The sequence below is a fragment of the Cylas formicarius genome, unplaced genomic scaffold (assembly GCF_029955315.1).
Source record: "Cylas formicarius isolate icCylForm1 unplaced genomic scaffold, icCylForm1.1 PGA_scaffold_1__22_contigs__length_36826433, whole genome shotgun sequence".
In the NCBI taxonomy this organism is placed as follows: domain Eukaryota; kingdom Metazoa; phylum Arthropoda; class Insecta; order Coleoptera; family Brentidae; genus Cylas; species Cylas formicarius.
The window spans coordinates 15,119,628-15,139,708 of NW_026844264.1; the positions used below are offsets into that span (position 1 = coordinate 15,119,628).

The 20,081-nt window shown below is 34.7% G+C and overlaps 2 protein-coding genes across 3 annotated transcripts; one reads left to right on the forward strand and one right to left on the reverse strand.

The window, feature by feature from the left end:
• Window positions 1-169: 169 nt before the first annotated feature.
• Window positions 170-18,248, reverse strand: LOC132696704 (secretory phospholipase A2 receptor-like). 2 transcript variants are annotated; one of them, XM_060661687.1, is made up of 7 exons: window positions 17,818-18,248; window positions 5,629-5,844; window positions 5,060-5,216; window positions 4,763-4,982; window positions 1,039-1,246; window positions 803-980; window positions 170-740 (listed from the first exon to the last, which is right to left on the reverse strand). In XM_060661687.1, exons 1-7 carry the CDS (start codon window positions 17,867-17,869, stop codon window positions 581-583), a joined length of 1,191 nt encoding a protein of 396 aa, XP_060517670.1. In that variant the 5' UTR covers window positions 17,870-18,248; the 3' UTR covers window positions 170-580. The 2 variants fall into 2 exon arrangements, with proteins under 2 accessions (XP_060517670.1, XP_060517669.1); XM_060661686.1 differs by having other exon boundaries at window positions 172-740; window positions 1,039-1,251; window positions 4,759-4,982.
• On the forward strand, window positions 6,914-13,544 carry LOC132696702 (outer dynein arm-docking complex subunit 4). Its single transcript, XM_060661685.1, has 4 exons — window positions 6,914-7,234; window positions 7,291-7,596; window positions 10,072-10,876; window positions 12,873-13,544. Exons 1-4 carry the CDS (start codon window positions 6,919-6,921, stop codon window positions 13,450-13,452), a joined length of 2,007 nt encoding a protein of 668 aa, XP_060517668.1. The 5' UTR covers window positions 6,914-6,918; the 3' UTR covers window positions 13,453-13,544.
• Window positions 18,249-20,081: the final 1,833 nt, after the last annotated feature.

Here is a 20,081-nt window from a genome sequence, read left to right on the forward strand (position 1 = left end):
TAGCAAAAATTGCAAAAAATATTTCATTTAAAAGTGCCCAGTTTCTGGCATATTCGAAAACATTATCTATTGTTCCGAAAATTGGAAATGACTTTTTCCAAGCTAACTGCAGCTTTGCGAAGCGTGCAGTGGAATGTAAAGTTGTTTTTTTAAATGAAACTTCCACATATTACCAAACAAAGCCGCATTTATATTTACAGTAACTACCGCGTGTCGATGTAGGTACATATATCTAACAAACTAGATTTACATTAGTCATACGTAACTAGTCCTAGTGTTATTGTCTAAGTAAGCCTATCAAACAGATTGGCAACAATTATTATTAAAGGCACGTGAGGCTAGAACTGGCAGTGAACATTATTAAAAATACACAAAAGCCTATCTAATTGTACCTCTAAATTTGTCGGCTCAAGATATAACTTCTGGATTATTTTTATTCTCGAACCGCAATTAGATAGCTGAGAAACAGGAAGAATCCACAGTCAAAAAATCGAGTAACAGATTATTGCAAAGTTCGTATTAATACTGATGAAAATACAATACAATAAATAATGGAAAATTTTAGCATGTTAATTTGTAATTAGTTCGTAGCTTTGGGTAAGTATTTAGGATTTTTCCTCCTACTTCCCTTGACGACTATCGTCGCCTGCGGCCTCCTGGGCGAAAGAATCTGTTTCACAGATTTTCCTTTCACCTGACATATGTAGTGCTTCTTTTCCATTATATTGCTGAAATTCCACCTGAAAACAAATCAAATACATTCGTGACGAGATTGTTTACGAAATAATAACCACAAACTTACTGATACTCAAACTTTGGGTCCATCATTATAGCCGCTTGGTGCCATTCCATGTAACTAAGAACGTTACTTTGCACATTTTTGGCGAACCCGGTGTATTTCAGAGATTGTCCAGACTGCGCCCATATCCATCCTCCTTTACGTCCGTTGGATATTCCGCCGATCCACCTCTCTTGCTTATCTATACAAGCCGTCAAAGTTATATAACACTGCGTTATGTATAACGCGGCATCAGTTACCGGTAAATCCATTGAGAAGCATCCTCAGCTTGTAATCTTGGGATTTAGATCTTACAATCGCTAACTTTGAGTTGTTTTGGTCACAGCGGTAGTAAGCTTGACTCCAGGTGACCGCGTCTTTGCTCAGCCGATAACATTTCCTTCCCAAAGATATCCAATTTTGAGGGCAAATGTGATTAATTATTTTCGAGTGGTTGTCATTGGGCCTCTGTACTAGAAAGAAATTATTTCTACAGAGTGGATTTGTGTTCCCTGACACAAAAACGGTGTATGATAAGAAAAAAATTGAAATTAACATTTTTGAATAAGATATTTAAAAAAATCAATCAATTGTAAACTTATTACTTTCGAAAATGTGAAAGAAAAACTGAAGATCTTTAATTAACTTACTTATAGCTTAGCTAATTTCAAAAAAATGTTAAGATGTTTCCTGTTGATTAGAAAGAACCATAACCAGAACATAAATTGTATTTTCGTAGATTTATGCCATAAGTATTTTATTAACATTTTGGGGCAAGAAACCTAACTTCAAAATGGAATAGAAAATGATAATCACATAAAGAAAAATAAATACTCCTAATTACTTTAAAATTCCAAAATATATGACCTCGCCATAAGGCCCTGTTCAAAATAATGTGACAACCTCTTGGTTCTGGTTTACAAACACCCCGTAGATGGTATATAGTTGCACGCACGGGATGTAATATTTACGAATGAAGAGACCGAATAATTTTGCATATCCAAAATATTAGAGGAATTTCAAAGCGTCGAAATTTAAAATTTATATTTTCGGTCACGTTACGAAACGACATTTGCCCACCGGGAATTTAATCCGGTCAGCGGTAAAGATAAAAGTCGTAAACAGCGATAACGCCAGCGTCGGCGTTTTGAAAACATCTCACGTATCGAGGAGAAATCGGTAGGCCATGCTAAATAGTGCACTTCCTGCGATTTATTTCAGATCGGGTATCGTTGAGAGTGCATAAAACTCGGGTAGGTACATTTACACACGTTTTCTAAACGTGAAAAGAATAGTAAACACTGCTTCCCATATGCGCATGCTTTAAGAGAGATCCCGCTGTCGTAATTTGACTCAATTGTGAAGTTTCTAATTTAATAAAAGATTGAATAAAACGCTATGCACTACAAATATCAACCATCTCGCTTGACTGACTGACGCTGTACTAATAAAACTATTGTATATAAAGTGCCATTTATTCAGAGTTCACAGAATATGCTTGTTTTACCTTTGTACAACTGAATGGTATTTTTTCTAAAGCACATTTGCTTATCTACCTTAGATTGTAAAAAGGTTAACTCAGGGTTTGGTTAGAGTAGGTTACGTTAAGATTGAAAGCTTTATTTTACGGTTTATTTGTTCAGCGCTAGGTAAGGCAGTTCCGCCAGCTTATATCATTATTTCAATCACTCATACAAAAAAAATAGCTTTATTAAAAAATCCAGAAGGACTCTCTCTTGATGGAAGGGTCTGGAATATTCCATCATCTCCCGGGGCGACTTCCTTGATAAATCTTGAACCCTTGACAGCAAACCACTATCCCCTATTTCCGTCTGGTACCCACCGGGTGCATCCGGCGTGGGTATCGATTGACGTAAGAGACGAGACCGTGGACATTTTCTTATTAAAATTTACTCCCAGAATTTTCTTACGAGACATTCGGTCTCATTCGAACTCGATACAGTAGTCGAAGTGCACTTAACTTAAGTCCGTAGACATTCTCAAAACTCTCCAAGAGAACGGAAAAATTGATAGCGTGAACGATGGCTCGCTCTACCACTCTAATTTCATAACACATTTTGAACCGATTTCTAATAAACGATTTTTTTAAACAACTTATTTAGAACTGTTTAAAATCTTCTGGATTCCTTTTGCGACGGTTGATTGTGTAGAAAGAAAGGCTAAGCTTCAATGTTGTCTGATTTGTAATTTAATTTTTAATACACGGATTTTACATGGAATGTTTTGCTGTTTTATATGATCAAAATATGTGAGACATTGCTGAAGTGTACTAAATATGAATTTTTCCGTAATAACTTAAAAAAATAGACAGCCACGGTGGAAAAGTACACGCTTTACTATGACACGTTACCAAGCTATTGTTTAAATAATACAATACAAACACACAATATGTTGTGCCTCTCTTCAAACGTAAAATGTTACAAACAGTATAAAAAGTTTTACTTTCCATATTCTTGAGTATATTTAATATGGTCATAGTGTTGGAAGTATAATTTATTGGAGGCACAGGCGGCAAAGTAATATTTCTCCAGGTTGCACGATTACTGCTTCAAACGTGTTATTTTTCTACCGGTCCCACATAATAAATGTTGACTATCAATATAAAGTTTTACAAGTTCCGCCGAATTGGCGCAAAATTATTAAAAAATTCCTCGGCAAGAATATGATTTTTAAGATCAATTTTAATAGATGGAACTACGATGAGAATATCGAATTTTCCTGTCGCCATAGCAACGATTAATTATTAAATGTGTCCAAGGCTATCGCCGCAAAACAATCAAAAATGGCTTGACAAGATGCTCGCGTTAAATATTTGTAATTTAGCCAGCATATAAAACAAATTGCAACAAAAATGGCATGAAATGTATTGTTAGTGCAATTCCGCGTTGCAAAAGATTTGCAAGTACTATTGCAGCACTTTAAAATTGATTTTAATTTTATTTGTGTAATTGTTTTCGTGATTGTCGTATTATTTTGTCATATACAGTTGCTGCGAAATAAGAGACATTCTTTAGATTCTTCGGTTAAATAAAAAAAAAAATCCCGAGGCACTTGGGTTCGATAATGCCTGCGAAACATGTTATTTGACTATTATCTACATAAATAATTTTCTAGCCATTGATAATTAAATTACCATAATGGCCACGTTGATTAGATTGATTTTGCTGTAAATGCAATCCGACAGTCTATGGACATATGATAATCGTAGACGTTTTTTAATTGGAAAGAAAAGAAGAACTTCAAATTAGTGATGGTCTTTAGGGACAAAAACGGTTGTTGTACAGGGGGACCGGAAATTAAATAGATGCAAAAAGGAGTCAACATAGCCTAGGAATGACCATCTAAGTATTCTGTAAAGTAAAAAGAATCAATAAAGCAAACAAGACTTGAACATTTAAATTTGTTAGGAGAGGATGCCTTGCATTTTTTCTTCCACTGGCTGGAGAGATGGCTTGGACTATTTGCTAAAGACCCTCTTTCACGCACTTTAATTTCCTCTGTTCATGCTCGATGAACACGAGCAATAAGTTGCATTGCTTATAAGTTATTGTCAACAATTAATTTATATTTCGCAAACCGGATGATAACTAAAGTATGCTATCGTTGTTTTTTGATCAACTTTTCGAACACCGTATATTTAAAGAGATTCGATACACACCTACGCATCTGCTTCAATAATTACCACGCAGGGTAGTCAAGCCGCTGCGCTTAAATTAAGATAGAACATTTTGCGTATGACATAATAATTCTCCTTTGCAATGCATGTGTTGGTCCATCAAAGACCACAATTTATGGAATCACCGATGGTTCAGTGTGTTTTATTGCTTTCGTGTTCGTATTTATGAGCGAGTCTAGCATAATAAATCTTTTAGCCTGGCTACACATAATTCACAACGGAAAAAATTAGTTTTCCTCAAAATATACAGGACGTAATCTTTTCGTATATCTTAATTACTCACTTACTGCTGCTGGTTCGTTTGGGTGCAAGTTTAGTCCGTTAGTTCTTAAGATTTTTTCACATTTAAACTTTTGCCGTCTCGAAAGGTTTTGGGTGTCGGTAATGCATTTGTCCAAGCTTATTTTTCTCTTGAATTTCTTGTCCACTATCTTGAAAGCAACGAGCGCTTTAGGCTCCGTTTGACAAATGTACGGTAGTTCCTCCATGCAGTTTCTCGCCACCCATCTAAAATAGAAAACTGTTTTATCATTGCGATCTGGTTGTCCACCCCCATAAACTAACTGATCACAATCTACGGTTACCTTCGTGTCGATATATCAAACGAGAGGCATATCCATTCTTTTTGCTGGTATTGCTCCTCGATGGCTGCAGGAAACTTTACAGGTTTTCCGGAAGAATACCACATCCACTTATTTTGCTTCCAATCCTTGATGGCTGCAATCCAATAGCCCTTCTTACCTAAAAATCGCAGGAAACTGTGACAATGCTAAGAGAAGAGAAAGTGAAATAAAATGGTGATAAGAAATTAATGAAGGCTTTTTCATAAAAAAAAATTAAAGAAGTGTTGGGAAACAACTTCAAATCGCCGCACTATTGCTTCTAAATTATCTACACCGTAAATAAATGCGTTTCATCAATATATCAGTCGATAATTTTAATTTCCCAGGCGTCCGGTGATGCTACTTTTATTAGAGCATCTGGATGGCGGCTAATATACAGAAATGAGTAATCCCTCGTTTATTTGATTAAAAATGTTGCGGCCTAGTTTATGATTTATAGCCGGCCATACGTTTGTCGGATTGATAGGATAACATCGCGTACGAGTTGTGTCGGGTAAGAATTTTCGGGTATTTCCCGGTAACAAACATACCGATGTGACGGCTCGTATTCCTTAAAAAATATTGTTCTAGAGAACGAAAGTCATATCGCTCAGAGAGGACAGTCAAGTTGCATTTGTAATATGCTTGGAACCACGTATCGCTTGAATTACTGAAGTGGTAGCATTGTTTCCCAATTTGCTTGAAGGTTTCCGGACAAATGTATCGGTATCTCACGCTGTTATTTTCCCTAGGTTGTCCCACACATACTGAAAAAAAAAACAATTGTCAAATAATAAGGCAAGGCAAATCATAACTTGTGAGGAGAAGCAAGGGATTTAAATTTTTAGCAATTTTCTGTAATTTTCAATTACAAAATTAACATTGGAAGTAAGTATTTTTGTTTTTTGTTTTGCAATAGTCAGTATTTCGACAAAATTAAAGCACTTATAAAATCACATCCTGAATTTTCGAAATGTAATTATTATTATTAATACAATTATTATTTCACTATTTAATGAAGAATACTAAGGTTTTAGTAGGTACCAACTCGGCAATAAAATTCTCCAGTATAAAGATGGAATCATAAGAATACTTTGAAAGTATTATCCTATATTTTGAAAGTATTATACTAGATTTAGTAAGCCTTTGTTATGTAACGTGTTTCACATATTGATTTTTCTTTCTTATATATAGAAAACAGTTAGTTTAATTAGTTTAATTTTTTTTACTCCCTGCTCTAAAATACTTAATTATGCATGATCAAGTCTGCAAAAGGATATCACCTTAAGATGGCAGTTTCATTAAACAATGTTGGCAACCACTTTGAGAGGGGACTTTAGTCACGAATTGGGACTGATCGGATATTTTCGATATATTTAAAACACTATATTTTGACGTTCATCATTTCTGATTGAATGTGTTCGTGTTGTTTTGCAGAAATATACTCAAATACTAATGGTCTCGGAAAAAGTATTTAATGAATCTAAACTTCTCCAGGCACTGGTTTATTAAGCACTAGGATCGTTTGGGCAGTACAACTAGTGACTAAAGTATCGGTAATCAAATTTAATGGATAATATACTATTTTATGATTTTAAAGTTAGTATTTTAGGGTTTATTAATTCCTGCCTATCAATCTTTGTCCAATAACACATAGGACAGAGCGAATTAGTTTCTTTGTCGCACTTTACCACAAGCAAATATGGACTGATTGGCTGTATTTGTGCCGTTGTATGCACAGTAGTCCACGCAGGACTAATTAATATTCTTTTTTCTATGAATGGCATTCTGTCAACTTCACGGTCAACAATAAATCAGTTTTTAATGTCAATTTTCTAACGATGGCGGCTGGAATACTACAGGCATACGCCAAAAAAGAAGAGATTTATGGATATGAAACTTTATACAGGGAAATAGGCTACTACATTTCGAGACTGGAGCAATACGAGAGATCGCTTAAGTTCTTTGACGAAGCACTCAAAAAAACCCCGGATGATAGGAGAGCACTAATAGGTAGATCACGTGCGAGAGCCAAAGCTATCCATTACCAAGGCGCCTTGGAAGATATAAACAAAGCGCTTTCGCTGTATCCCGATGACCTGGGCATCTTAGCTGAGAAAGCCTTGAATACGTATCTCTGCTGCGAGTTTGAAAAAGGTACAATCGTTACGTAGTGGCACTTTTTGACATTTAAAATTTTGATACGGAATTAGGTTTGGTCCAAAATTCTCGGCTCGCGCCTAAACGGCAAAAACCAGATAATTTCGTTATTGGCATAATGCACTGCTCCGACGCGATCGAGAATTGTCTCGGAGAGAGAACAGGTCGTCCACTAGCGGATCACTTTAAAATAATACGCAGGTTGGCGTGGAAGAGGAATTATGAACTGCAGAAGCCTTTCGAGCCCAAACCGAGAACCAAATCGAAAAAGAAAAGCAAAGCCTCCACGTTCCACAAGCTCATCCATAGTGATACGATTCAAGAACCCGTCCAACCTAAAAAGGCGAAAGCAAAAAAACGTAATGAGAAGTCTACTAATTGTTAATTTCATCCAACAAAGGCTACAAAACAATTTGCTTTATCCGTTGCCTCAGACGAAATATTCGATTACCTCAATATCCATATTAATTTATTTAGTGCAGGTTTCTCGATCATCCATTGCCTCAATTTTTTGCGGTGCTACTAAAGCAATTTGCAAGCACTATTCTTATATATTTGTAAAATGGGGGGCCAGCACGTTCATACCAACGTCCAACGGTATAGATCGATTCTAAACCGACAACCTTAAGTGTATTCAAAGAAACTTCTTCTATACTTATTATAAATTATAACATTTCTGCATTCCTCCTGCGACGATATCAGGAAAAGATTCAAGATATTCTTAAGGATCATATCCTACGTCATCTATGGAACGCAACCTTAAATCTATCATTAAGGCTTCTTCTCTATCACACTCCGTGAAAAAAACTGCCACCCATAAAATTCCTCGTCTCTAAGGACTCCCAAAGATTCAAAAATCAGTATTACCCCTTCGACCTATTGTCAGCACCACTGGTTGTCCAACATATTCTCTAGCAAAATATCTAGCTTCCTTATTAAAACCCTTTACAGGGAAAACTGATAGATTCGTACTTAAAAAGTATTACATTAGAGACACATGATATTCTGGTTAGTTTCGATGTAGAATCCCTTTTTATTAAAATTTCCTATTCCTGAAACTCTCATCATCATTTCAGATATATTAAAATCTGAGAATCTGGAACCAAACCTTCTCACGTTAATTGAAAAATGTTTTCTTATAACGGTCAAATTTTTGAACAAACGTCGGGAACAGCAAAATTATGGAAACGCTACGTCGATACACCCTCTTTACTCTATACACCCTAACATACGTTTTACCCTTGAATTAGAAACTAATAACAACCTATTTTTAGATATTCTTATCAACAGAAAATCAGACTTAACATTGGGTCATTGTGTTTACAGAAACCTACGATATCTTAGTGCAATGTCACATCACCATCCGGCCCAAAAATCATCGGTTATCATCTTGTTTAGAGAGCCGTAAAACTATCTCAGCCCGAGTCACTAAACCCAGAATTAAAACACATTACCTCTGCTCTTCTCTCAAATAATTCCTACATTGAGGATATTAAACGTTCCATCACAAAATACGCTTTACCACGACCTTCCAATAGCAATGAAGCCGAAAGCAATCCCACACTTGCCACTGTTGTCCCTCCTTACATTCAAGACATCACTGACAACATATCAAAAATTCTAAAGAAATATAACGTCAAAACCAGATTTACCACTTGTCCAAAAATCTCTCAACATCTTCGATCCGTCAAAGACAAAATTCCATTTGAGATGTGAGGAGTTTACAGCATTCCATGCATACGCGGCAAAGAATACATTGGAAAGACTGGAGGAAAATTTTCAACTAGGCTGAAAGAACATGAACGAGCCTTAAGACTAAGACAAATAAACTCATCAGCAGTTGCCGAACACAATCACGAAACCGGATATAAATTTTTAGTCGATAAAACTAAAATTCTTGCATTCTTCTACCAACGAAAAATCCGAGAGTCTATAGAAATCTATAAGCAACCTGACAATCTTAACCGCGACTCAAGTCTTTACCTGTCAGCAATGTGAGAATAAGTTATTCGCGACAGTGTTTATGCCTCTCATTTAGCTCCGTTTCCCTCAAATAACATAAAAGGAGGTACACCGTAAAATGCGAGCCAGTTTCATCATCAGTGTCCTGATGGTTTCTACATTCATTTTCGAAAACTTGACTTCATAACAAAATCCAAAGGAACTGGGCATTACCACCTCTTCATATATAAGGTGATCCCGTAGTTATTGTGTGTGTTTATATCCACCTACATATACAATATAAAACGAGGTACAGAGTAAAATGCGATAAAGTTTTAGTCAAGCTTTGAAGAAACCAACACTATGATTGGCGAAACGTTAGCTAGTTCGACCCAACAAATACCGAGGCAGGAGGAATCCAGAAGATTTATAATAAGTAACCTTATGGTCAAAACTCCTGATTTCCGTTTATTAGTTTTGGTTAGCTCGATTTGAGTTTTGAATCTGCTGTTAAATCTTTATGACCAATTTTTGAGTTAGGTTGCGTAGTGATAGGTTGATATATTTCTTGTGAGTAAAATTGCACACGTTCCATTAGCAGTGCTCAATGCATTATCAAGTTTCACAGTTAACTTAAAAAATTTATATATGGAGCATTCTTTTTTAAGCAGTGAATTTTAACAATATCCTTCCCTCTTCTACCGTCTTCAATAGCTCTTGTTATCCGATGACGTCCGAATCGCTCAAGTAAAAGAAAATGGAATTGAGATTTCCGACCCGTCGAACTCTTACATTTAACCGCAACAAGGGCAAAAGAGAGAGTGTACTTCCTAGCCTTTGTTAATATTCGGCACTTGAAACAATATTTTTTAAAGATATGTGTTTCATTGCAGTTGACGATGAGGGGATGAGCATTAGAGATTCGCTCCATTCTAAAAAGGCAGACGATGAACCGATCCCTCCACTCGTAGGGGCACTGCCGTTTAAGCCGCTCCAAAATTACACATCGAATCTGGAGAATTACATGGCGGAAAAATATTTAGACTCGATGTACCTGGACAAGATATTTCTAAAAAAAATACAAAACGAACCGGGTGCGCACTGCCCAAACAAAAGAGGGTCATTGAAGATCAAGCAATTAGCAATGGACTGCTACAAAACGGTATCGAACAAGCAGGAGTTGCTGAGAACACGAAGACCGTTTTATTTTATAAAATATCAAGAAGCGAAGATATCCGGAGCGTTGAAAGAAAGACAGAAGTTGGAGTTGGTGCAGCAACAGGAAACGACAAAAAAAGAGGCGGATCACATCCTCGAAAGGATGTTGGACGCCTACTCGAACAAGAAGCTGAAGATGTTCTTAAGTCTCGTGGAAAAATTAAAGAGGTATTGCGATTCGAAACCGCGAAGGTTGTTGCCCAACAAGGACGACTACATGCACGAAATTTACGACAAGGTTTGTAAGGCATTTTACGAAGTATACAGGGTGAATCCGAGCCATAGTTTGTACGAGCAAAACAAAAGGATATACGCCATTTTCGGTTTGCAACTAAGTCGCGAACCTTCGACTGATTCGGTGTTGGCGGAATTTAAAGGCTTATATCTCGATTACAAAAAACTTATCCACGAGTTCGAGCAACGACTACAAGACGCTGTTTTACCCGACGAGATATGCTGGTATTATCACGAATTGTCGAGGTACGAAGAAAGTTTGATCCACACTTATAAAGCTTTCTATTAGCTGCTTAGTTAAGTTAGTTGTGTTAAGAGTCATAGGCAAGATTGTTGTTTTGATTGAAGTTTGCCCTACTTACTATGTGTTACAAATTAACTTTGACTTAAAAAAAAATATTAAGCATGATCTATTTTCCTATTGCTTGCGGTGTTTTCTTTTCTAATGAAAAAAATATATAAAAATCGTAGGAATATTTTGGTTGATTTCTGCACGTTTGTAAGCATATTCTTTCAGTAAAAGTAAGTTTTATATTGGTCATCCAATAGCTTCTCAAATTCCTAATTGTTTATTTTGGTTGATACCCATGTTCCTTGCGTAGTATCACAGAGATAAACAAGATCTGAAGATCATATTAATAATAATCGTCTTTATTGGGATATTTTAAATTCGTGTACAAAATATTGGACAAAATTACTAAATCTAATTACATACCCACATCTCGAAAGCGCGAAGCCTAGTTTAAGATGTTGATCTCAGCTACTCAAATAATAAGAGTCTAAACTTACAAGTTTAAACACAACTGTAGAGAAACAAAATGGATAATCAGTAGGGTTTGAAAGAATTAGTTCCTTTAAATAGAATAAAATTAAAACTCAAATCAATCAATCCTCAAAACATCTTTTATAAAAAAGTGTATACCGCTACAAGATAATACAACTGAATATAAAAGTGTCAAGCGTACTCTAAAACATCTATATCAGAATGCAAATAAATGTACATTTAATTATATCACATACACACTTGACAGACACACAAGACTTGTTAAGTATAGACAATTGAAAATAGATGAAGACCGTCAATGTAAAGTAATAAAATGTTGTATTGTCAGGAAACTCCTGCGATGTGTAGGGATCTATGTCTATTATCAGATTTTTTTGTTATTTTTTTTAAATTGTTAAAGCTTCGTACCCGTTTCATATTATTTGGTAATTCATTGAGAAATATAACAGGTTGTAGGCTACGGGAACTTTAGCACAAGGTATCATGTCGGGACATCGGGACAACATTGATCATCAAATCTGATGAATGTTTTCCTATTTCGGTACAGAAAGGGAAGACTACCTGTGTAAAGTGTTAAGAAACCACGTTTCTAAAAAGCTTCTCGACATAAATGAAATTTCCGTACTTTTAAAATGTCTCTTACTGCCCTTCTCTGCACTACAAATGCATGATAGTGTGCCTGTGCTATGCTTAAATAGTTAAAAAGTAAGCATGATGAATTTACTTTCTTTAAACACTGGAAAGCTCTTATACCTAATAAGGCAACATGCCCGGGATGTCTCAGTTCCTCTACTTTCAATTAAAACTTAGGTAGTTCTTTTTATCAGCGTTTGAAACAAGTTTGTTTTCTATGAATCAGTCCTTGGTCGCTCAAAAATGGTGGAGGTTTTGTTGAGAATCTCATTTGCCAATAATTATTTATTATGACAAAAAAATCATGTTTAAACATATATTTTTTATAGAATAACTACCTAGATCAACGCTTCCGCATGGATCAGTTTGTCCAATTATTTTTTAGGCCTCTAGTAACATTATAAGTCTCATCACACTCAAAGCTGTGTCTTCTTCCTCTAGTGTATCAATAACAACTCAACTGATATATCATGTTCTATTGATCTCTGCGCTTTTCACTTTTTATTTACTATTTTATAAAATCCTCATCACTATTTCCTCTTTTTTTCCCCTTATTTCATGCTTTATATCTTTCATCCCAGAAATCTGGAAGAGATGGCTCCCTTCATATCGAGAAAGTGCAGTGTAATTATGAATCTTTTGGTACATCGATGTAATATCAAAGAGCAATAAAATAAACACTAAATTCCAATCGTGAACCAAAAAGGAAATTTTATTTTGACCTTAAATTAAGCAGTAAAATAATATGGCGATTCGATCTGCTGGGGTTAAAGCAGCAACAAGCATTGATGGTCACCTCTGGTATTCAACCTTATCTCCTTTCAGGTACCACATAGAGTTGAAGAAATTAGATTTGGCTCGAGTGTACTCGCGGAAGTGTATCCAAGAAGCGAAAACAATTCCAAACTTGCGCTGGGAATTGAACGGTACAATGCTGATGGTAAAATGCAATCTGCAGCAACATAACAAGAACGACGCTCAAAACACTCTGGCAGAAGCCATGAAATGTGCTGAACAGCTCCACGACAATGATCTGGTCGATTATATTAACAAGTGTATGGACGTAGCCGAGGGTGTAGAATTCGACGACATATTTGGTCCGCAAGAATTGGAGAAACGCGAAAAGAAGATTATTTCGATGATGCAGACCGCCAAGATGAAAGACGAAGCTTCGTACCTCTTTAAGCAGATGTCCGCGATGCCGTCGTCCAGAAGAATGACAGTCATTCCTGGAATAACGGTGAGCGGTAGTAAAGCGAAAGGAAAATCGCGTCAGATGTCTATAATGCCAGCGTTGAAAAGCAGTAGAATGGAAGATGCTGAATTGCCAGATCACCACAAACCATCCAGAGAGGAGAGCAAAGGGGCAGAGTTTATGGACTTGGTCGAGTTTCATGTGCAATAAAGATGTGAACGTTTTCCCGACGAACTTGACATGAAATTTAGTGTCAGCCGACGATGGCGAAATGTCATTTGCAAAATTCCATTTAAAATAAACAAACGACAATTTATGCGTTTGATTTACAGCCGCATAAGCCATTAGAGTAATTTCTGGGCAATAAATCTTATACACGCATGAGGTAGAATCTCCTGCGGTTAATGTCGCTGTAGATAATGGTTTGTCATTTGTGTAATACACGTAAGGAAGGTCAAGGTTAAAAACGATAAACAATGTGTGCACAGCGTGGATTGCGAATATGTTGCTCCATAATACAGTGTGTCCAAGATAAGGATTCACAGGATGGGGATCTCGGAAAAAGTAATAGGGCTCGTTTAAAAAAATATATCGCGATATTTTATTTTCCTAAAACATTAAGGACGGCCCCAGATGCATTAACGTCGATAGCATTTAAGACAAATATCTAACATTATCCTCTATCTGGAAAAAATGGAGGTTTATAGGTTGAATTCATGATAAAACATTTTTGAGAATGTTCTCTATCTCGATAGTATTTTGATATATGTAAAATGAAGAAATAAAAATAGTATTTCAAAAAGACAAAGAAAGAGTGTCTACCCAGATGTCTAACAGTAAGTGCTTTAGGGAATCATATGAGATCGTCAACAAATCAAGGTCTGAGAAGTAGCGTTAGTTAGCGTTAAAAATTAATTTCTAAGGAAATAGGTTTTGTTTAAATCAAAGCAGCAATCCAAGAAGCAATTTAATTAACTATTTTTTTTTGGTGTGTAATATATTTATTAGTCCGTTACATATATAATCTTAAACAGCAAGTTATTTGGGTAGATGATTGCTTCATAGATGCTTCACTTATGTCCTTTACTTTAGCACTCTATTAAGTTGTACAATTGCATAAATCAGGGTTGTTGAGCGCTGAGCTAAGCCTTATACGAGTATTGTAGAAATACATGTTTGTGCCTCGCACATTGTAATTGTAAACGTTTACGTTATTTAAGATAAGTGTTACTTTTAAGAAGCTTATGGGATTATTTTGTGCATTACTTTACAATGTTCGCTCTGTAACAAAGTAGCAATCTTAGAAATTGTCAACTCTGAGTACAATCTTTCAAATGATATGACATAAACACCTTTAAAGATTATCAGTTACCACAATATATGACATTATCGATGTATCTAGCCCTTCGTAGTCATCATGTTAAGTTAAGTTTAATTTAAATTCTAAAATTGTGGAGCGTTGGAGCTACTGCTTTGAATATCACGGGCCAGTTATCCGATTTACTTTCTTAATTGAATAATTCGGGATGAGGAAACGGAATTCTTGGCGTTGACATCTGCTCAGACGCTTTCAGACGTAGAGGAATCCGTGTCAGCGGCGAATGAAGATTAATAAGGAGGAGGCACGCGGAAACGGAAGACTCGCATAGTTTTGTACAGTTATATTAGAAACGAGCTCGGTGTGGGAGTGCCGCAAGGCAGCACGCTCGGCCCATTATCGTATACTGTCTCCTGTTTATACAATGAACAATATATTGCTCCCATTATTCAACACGGATTTTTATTACGCCCAAATTGGCCGCCATTATGTTATAAATAAAGGGCTTTGGCACGTGGTATATTTACTACCGGCAACTCGGGTAAACATCGAATTGAAATTGAAATGCACGGATACAGCGTGTCCATATTATGCAATATGTTCAATTAGATGTGCAGGGTATGCAAATTTGGAAAAATAAATGGCATATTTTTTTATTGGTTTTTTGAGAGGAAAGTCCAGAAGTGTCAAGAACTGTATGTTGTCGAACTATATCAAACGATTTTGTACATATTTTTTTTGTGTAAAACAAAATGCCTTAACCGATTGATTTAATTAAATGGAGTATTTTTCTTTTTTCAATGTAATAGTGTAATTTAGTTTTTTAATTTTAATTGAAAAATATTTGCAGGATTTTGAGAAAGACTCTGTCCCGTGTTCATAACTGGTGCAAAAACGTCCGAGAAAAACTAGCAAAAAATTACAACGCGATTGCAATTTACGTATAGTAGAGGAGGAAGTTTTAGGTTACTATATTATTGTAGTTTATCACATTTTTAGTTATTGTTATATTAGTTTTTGCAGGTCATGAAAATTTTTGGATTCCTCCTGCTGAGTTTCAGTCAAGCTCTGAAGAAGCCAACAGGATGATTGGCGAAACGTCAGCAAGTTCGAGTCAGCAAAAACCGACGCAGGAGGAATTCAGAAGTTTTGTGAAAAGTCATGAAAATTATTAAATTAATTTTCGTTATTCGTATATTAGTTAGGTAACGTAGCTTAAAAATTTAACTTACATTGACTTACAAATGACTTTGAAGGGAATCGACACGTGTGTAATTTTTAATTATTATTTGAGGTTGCGCTGTGAAATATTTACACGCCATAAACGACTGACGAATGGCTATAAAAGGTTCTGACTGAATGTTCTGATTATTTATGCGGAAGCAATTTATTCGACAATAATTCAAAAAATGGAATGCATAAATAATTTTCCTAGCAGTTAAGGATTTTTTTTTCCTTGTAGCGCGTATATAAATTTAAATTCAAACCTATGCGGTTAGTTTACAAAAAAATTACGTGACAATAACGCGATTCATGTTTTCCGACGCTCTAGGTCTGCGCAACGGACAATAATGTCGTGAAACACCGCATTTAAATAAAATAATGTTTAAATAAATTTTTATCTCTCGTGGAATTAGCTTAAGGATACTGATAGACACAGGTGCAAATGAATATGTAGCAGTTCACATACCTGCACACATCGCGATAGAATAAAATTTTAATATTTGCTCTGCAACTCTACCTGAATAACCAATGTAAACTAACGTCAAAAAACATAATTTTTCGTTGATAAATTTCTGAAGCACCCCGTTTGTTTTGAGAGCGTAAACTCCAGTTTGCAATGCTAATTAAAATTTTTGTAAATAGAAAACGCTATTTACTTCGCTTTTAGAATCAAGGCTCTACTGAAATAGGAACGCGCTAAAAATTTATATTCCGGCCTTCGCGATATAAGTTAATTGTGTATATACTTATTAATAATATTTTAGTAGAAATAAAAAAAGTGTGTTGTAATTGCTCACTCATATTATTCCCGTGTAGACTTTGTTAGATCTGGTAATCATTAAACACATTAGCATAGATTTTGCGATCGAAAATTTCATCTTTATTTTTAAACGAAGGACACGGCACAAGTAGGGCCTATGAAGTGATATTTGCCAACATCACTTTAACCTTAAACAAAGTCTCGTATAAAATTAAACCATAGCATTGGCTTCTGGTTTGTGTTCGATTACAAAATTTTAACGATAATAATACCGACTGGCCTAAATGCAGATGCGAAATACATGTTGTTGATGGTCGAAACCTTTACTTCGATTGTGTTATATCATTACACTTATTTGATGTTGAAACATATTATAAATTTAAAATGACAATTTGTTCAATAATGAAACGAATAAGTTTGCTTCTATGCTATCTGATTTTCATTTCTTTTTACTACTTAGCTTCCAGAATTTTTTAATGAAAAGTTATTATTGCCTTTGACAGACACGTATTTAAAAAGAAATATCGTGTAATTAAGGACAATTGTTAAAGAAAATATTCTTTAAGACATTCTGTTTTTATAATTTAATTTCGCTTAATTAATTTATATGGTTAACAATAATTATATTTTTCTACAAATTATATATAAAAAATTGAAAAGTTCTGTTTTTATAATTTAATTTTACTATTTATCAATATTAATAAATTATGAGAATATATAAATAGAAAATATAATATAATATAATGCCAAGGACGTCATCTTAATCCGCACAAGTAAAACGTTTTATATTTCTCATGTTTCCTACGATAATTGGCCAGTTTCTGGACGTCTGTGTGATTAAATTTAAGGATAACCAAGAGTAACCAAACTAGTTGATTATTTGATTCACTGACTTTAAAGCAAAAAATGTATACAAACACAGGTCAGGAGATGCATTGCTTTCCTAGATGCAGGGTGTCAAACAAAAAATAAATTTCACGAAATTTATTTTCTTTTTTTTTTCTTATTATTCGCTAAAGTGTTTTCTGCGACGCCAATAAAATTAATAGTTTTATTCTAATTGGTACTAAACTTGCACCTTACTATAGTATTTACCAACTAATGAGATTAAAACAAAAATTATGAAATTTACGGTTTTCAAATCACGGATCTTTGGCACTATTAATACATTATCGTTTTAAGTGCAAGAATATATATTCTTGTGTTTTATTAAATGGACACAAAAATAATTTGAGTTTTACGTTCATTATTAATGGTAACAATAGACACTTACCGGCAAAAATAAATATAGAAATCACACACGACGTAAGCATATTCCAAAGCATTTTATCGAAAAATATTGTCAACTTTTCACGATGTTCGCATTAATAAACGAACCTAACCAAAACAAAACCGAATTCTTCCGCGTCAAGTTAATCCCGCATACTTGCTAATTTTGCATTATTTCGACGCTAAAATATTAGAAATATAAACGGCGAACCATATTTACGAGTCGATTTTTCGGAATTCGTCAGTTTGTTTATTTTTCCGCGGCAAAGGAACGTCAAAATTCAGCAGGAATCGCGCGAAGCTCTCGGCACCGCATCTTGGACCGTTTTGAAAAATGAAAAATACACGGTTAAAAACGAGACATTCGGATTGGCAACGAGCGTGTGCGGAAAATTTAGCGACCGCAACTCCACGAGAGATTTTGTCGTTGCAATAACATCGTCCGGCACAGTATGAAAACATCTACCTCGAGCGGCTGTCTAGCATGCTTTAAATATCCAAATTGACACCGTTCTTTTAACAGAGTTAACCATTTCATAATTTTGCAACAATCCACGGACAAAACATATACTACAAGAACATATTTCGAATTCTGCACGAAGTAGCTTAACTTAGGTATTCCATTTGGATCTTTTAGTTAATTATTTTTTGCAATTTGGCAGAGTTTTCTATGTTCCACATATTAAACATATGAAAAATTAAACTCTTTTGCACCTCTTAAATTTTCCTCCTGGGAAATGTTAAGAAATCCTTTTAAAATAATAATAAAATAACACTTCTTTATTGCAATTCGATTTTACAAAAAGAAAAGTACAAATGAAACATCATGGACAACAACGATTATTCGATATAAATAACCAAAGTATTATTATAAGTGATATATTTCACAGAATTTGGTGGATGGCTATCTTATAATATAGTGCTTTCTCAGTTATCGAAAGTCTGTGATTAGGTAGCATGATATGTGTGTGTTGTGATTATGATTATGTATAATATTTCCGGTGAACTCATTTCTTTTTTTGAATATAAATATTAGACCTTCCCAAATATAGATTGTATACACAGTCATAAATTGCAATTGCCTAAAGCTTTCCCTTTGTTTTCACTTTCTTCATTGATCATCATGAAAACCCTTTTCATGTCAAAAGCACAAAAACAGATTCAAAATTAGCCCAATAAATAATTCCTTATTCAAGTTCTAATATAACTCTCGATTAGTCTGTTTATATTTGTACATACAGTTTGTATAATCACAGTCCAGATAGCTATTTGAGTGAATTTCTAATAAATTTATATTTTCTATAAACTCAGCATTTGTTTTACTTAGTTCTATGTAATCACGAATCAGGGTGAGTGGCCTTTGTTTTGTTCGAAATAAAATCATTTTACTTTTACTGTTTTGCCTAAACGACAAATTTATTTCGTCAAATGCATTTTTGGTTTCATTTATCAGCTCTAATATGATTTCTCCTGGTACTTGGATATTTGTGTCCGCAAAGTTTGTAATAAAGAAATTATTTATACACATTGGTAAGTCGTTCAAATAAAAAATGAATAAAATTGGTTCCAGTATCGGCACCCCTACACTATTTTCTAAATTTCCCGCATTCATTTTGTGTCATGATGCTTCCTATTGGAAAGATATGATTTTATCCAATTGAATGCCTTACCTATAATACCATTTTATGCAATTCCATGGTCTAGGCAATCGAACGCCTTACTTAAATCTAAAAATAAACCTATTGTTTTTTTTCTCAAATTGTCCAAGAATTACTTTCGTGAATTGAAAAATGACGATGCTAGTTGATGCAGTACGTATGCTGGGATAAAATAATATTTATAAATTTAACCAATATGAATCACCCTTTCAAAGAGCTTAGAGAAACTGGGCAAAAAACTTGGTTGATAGTTGTTTAAATCGTTTAGATTTTCTTTTTATGAACTGGTTTAATTAAAGCTAATTTAAGCTGCTCTGGTATCGATAATTTTACCATAGAAGCTGGAATTTGGTCATAATCGCTGCTGTATTAGTTATTTAATTTTATTGAAGTTTCCTGAAACTCATTTTTTGAAAAATTTTCTACAAAATAACCCCAAATTCTAAAAAAGTGCATACCACTTTTTTTGGGAAATATCGGTTCGGCCACATTTTACGTGCACAATTAAACTATTACGTAACACTAATAATACTGGAAAATCTTCTGTAAAGTTTACCGGTAGGATAGTTGCTTATATTACTAATTGGTTCAGTTAAGTAAACCATTACAT

Coding starts and splice junctions, on each gene's coding strand:
- LOC132696702 (XM_060661685.1), top strand. CDS start 6,919: ATGGCGGCTGGAATACTACAGGCATACGCCAAAAAAGAAGAGATTTAT. Junction 7,597..10,071: donor AAAGGCGAAAGCAAAAAAAC/GTAATGAGAAGT, acceptor GTTTCATTGCAG/TTGACGATGAGGGGATGAGC. Junction 10,877..12,872: donor TATTATCACGAATTGTCGAG/GTACGAAGAAAG, acceptor ATCTCCTTTCAG/GTACCACATAGAGTTGAAGA.
- LOC132696704 (XM_060661686.1), bottom strand. CDS start 17,869: ATGCTTTGGAATATGCTTACGTCGTGTGTGATTTCTATATTTATTTTT. Junction 1,252..4,758: donor AAACGAACCAGCAGCAGTAA/GTGAGTAATTAA, acceptor ATTTCTTTCTAG/TACAGAGGCCCAATGACAAC. Junction 741..802: donor GACCCAAAGTTTGAGTATCA/GTAAGTTTGTGG, acceptor ATTTGTTTTCAG/GTGGAATTTCAGCAATATAA.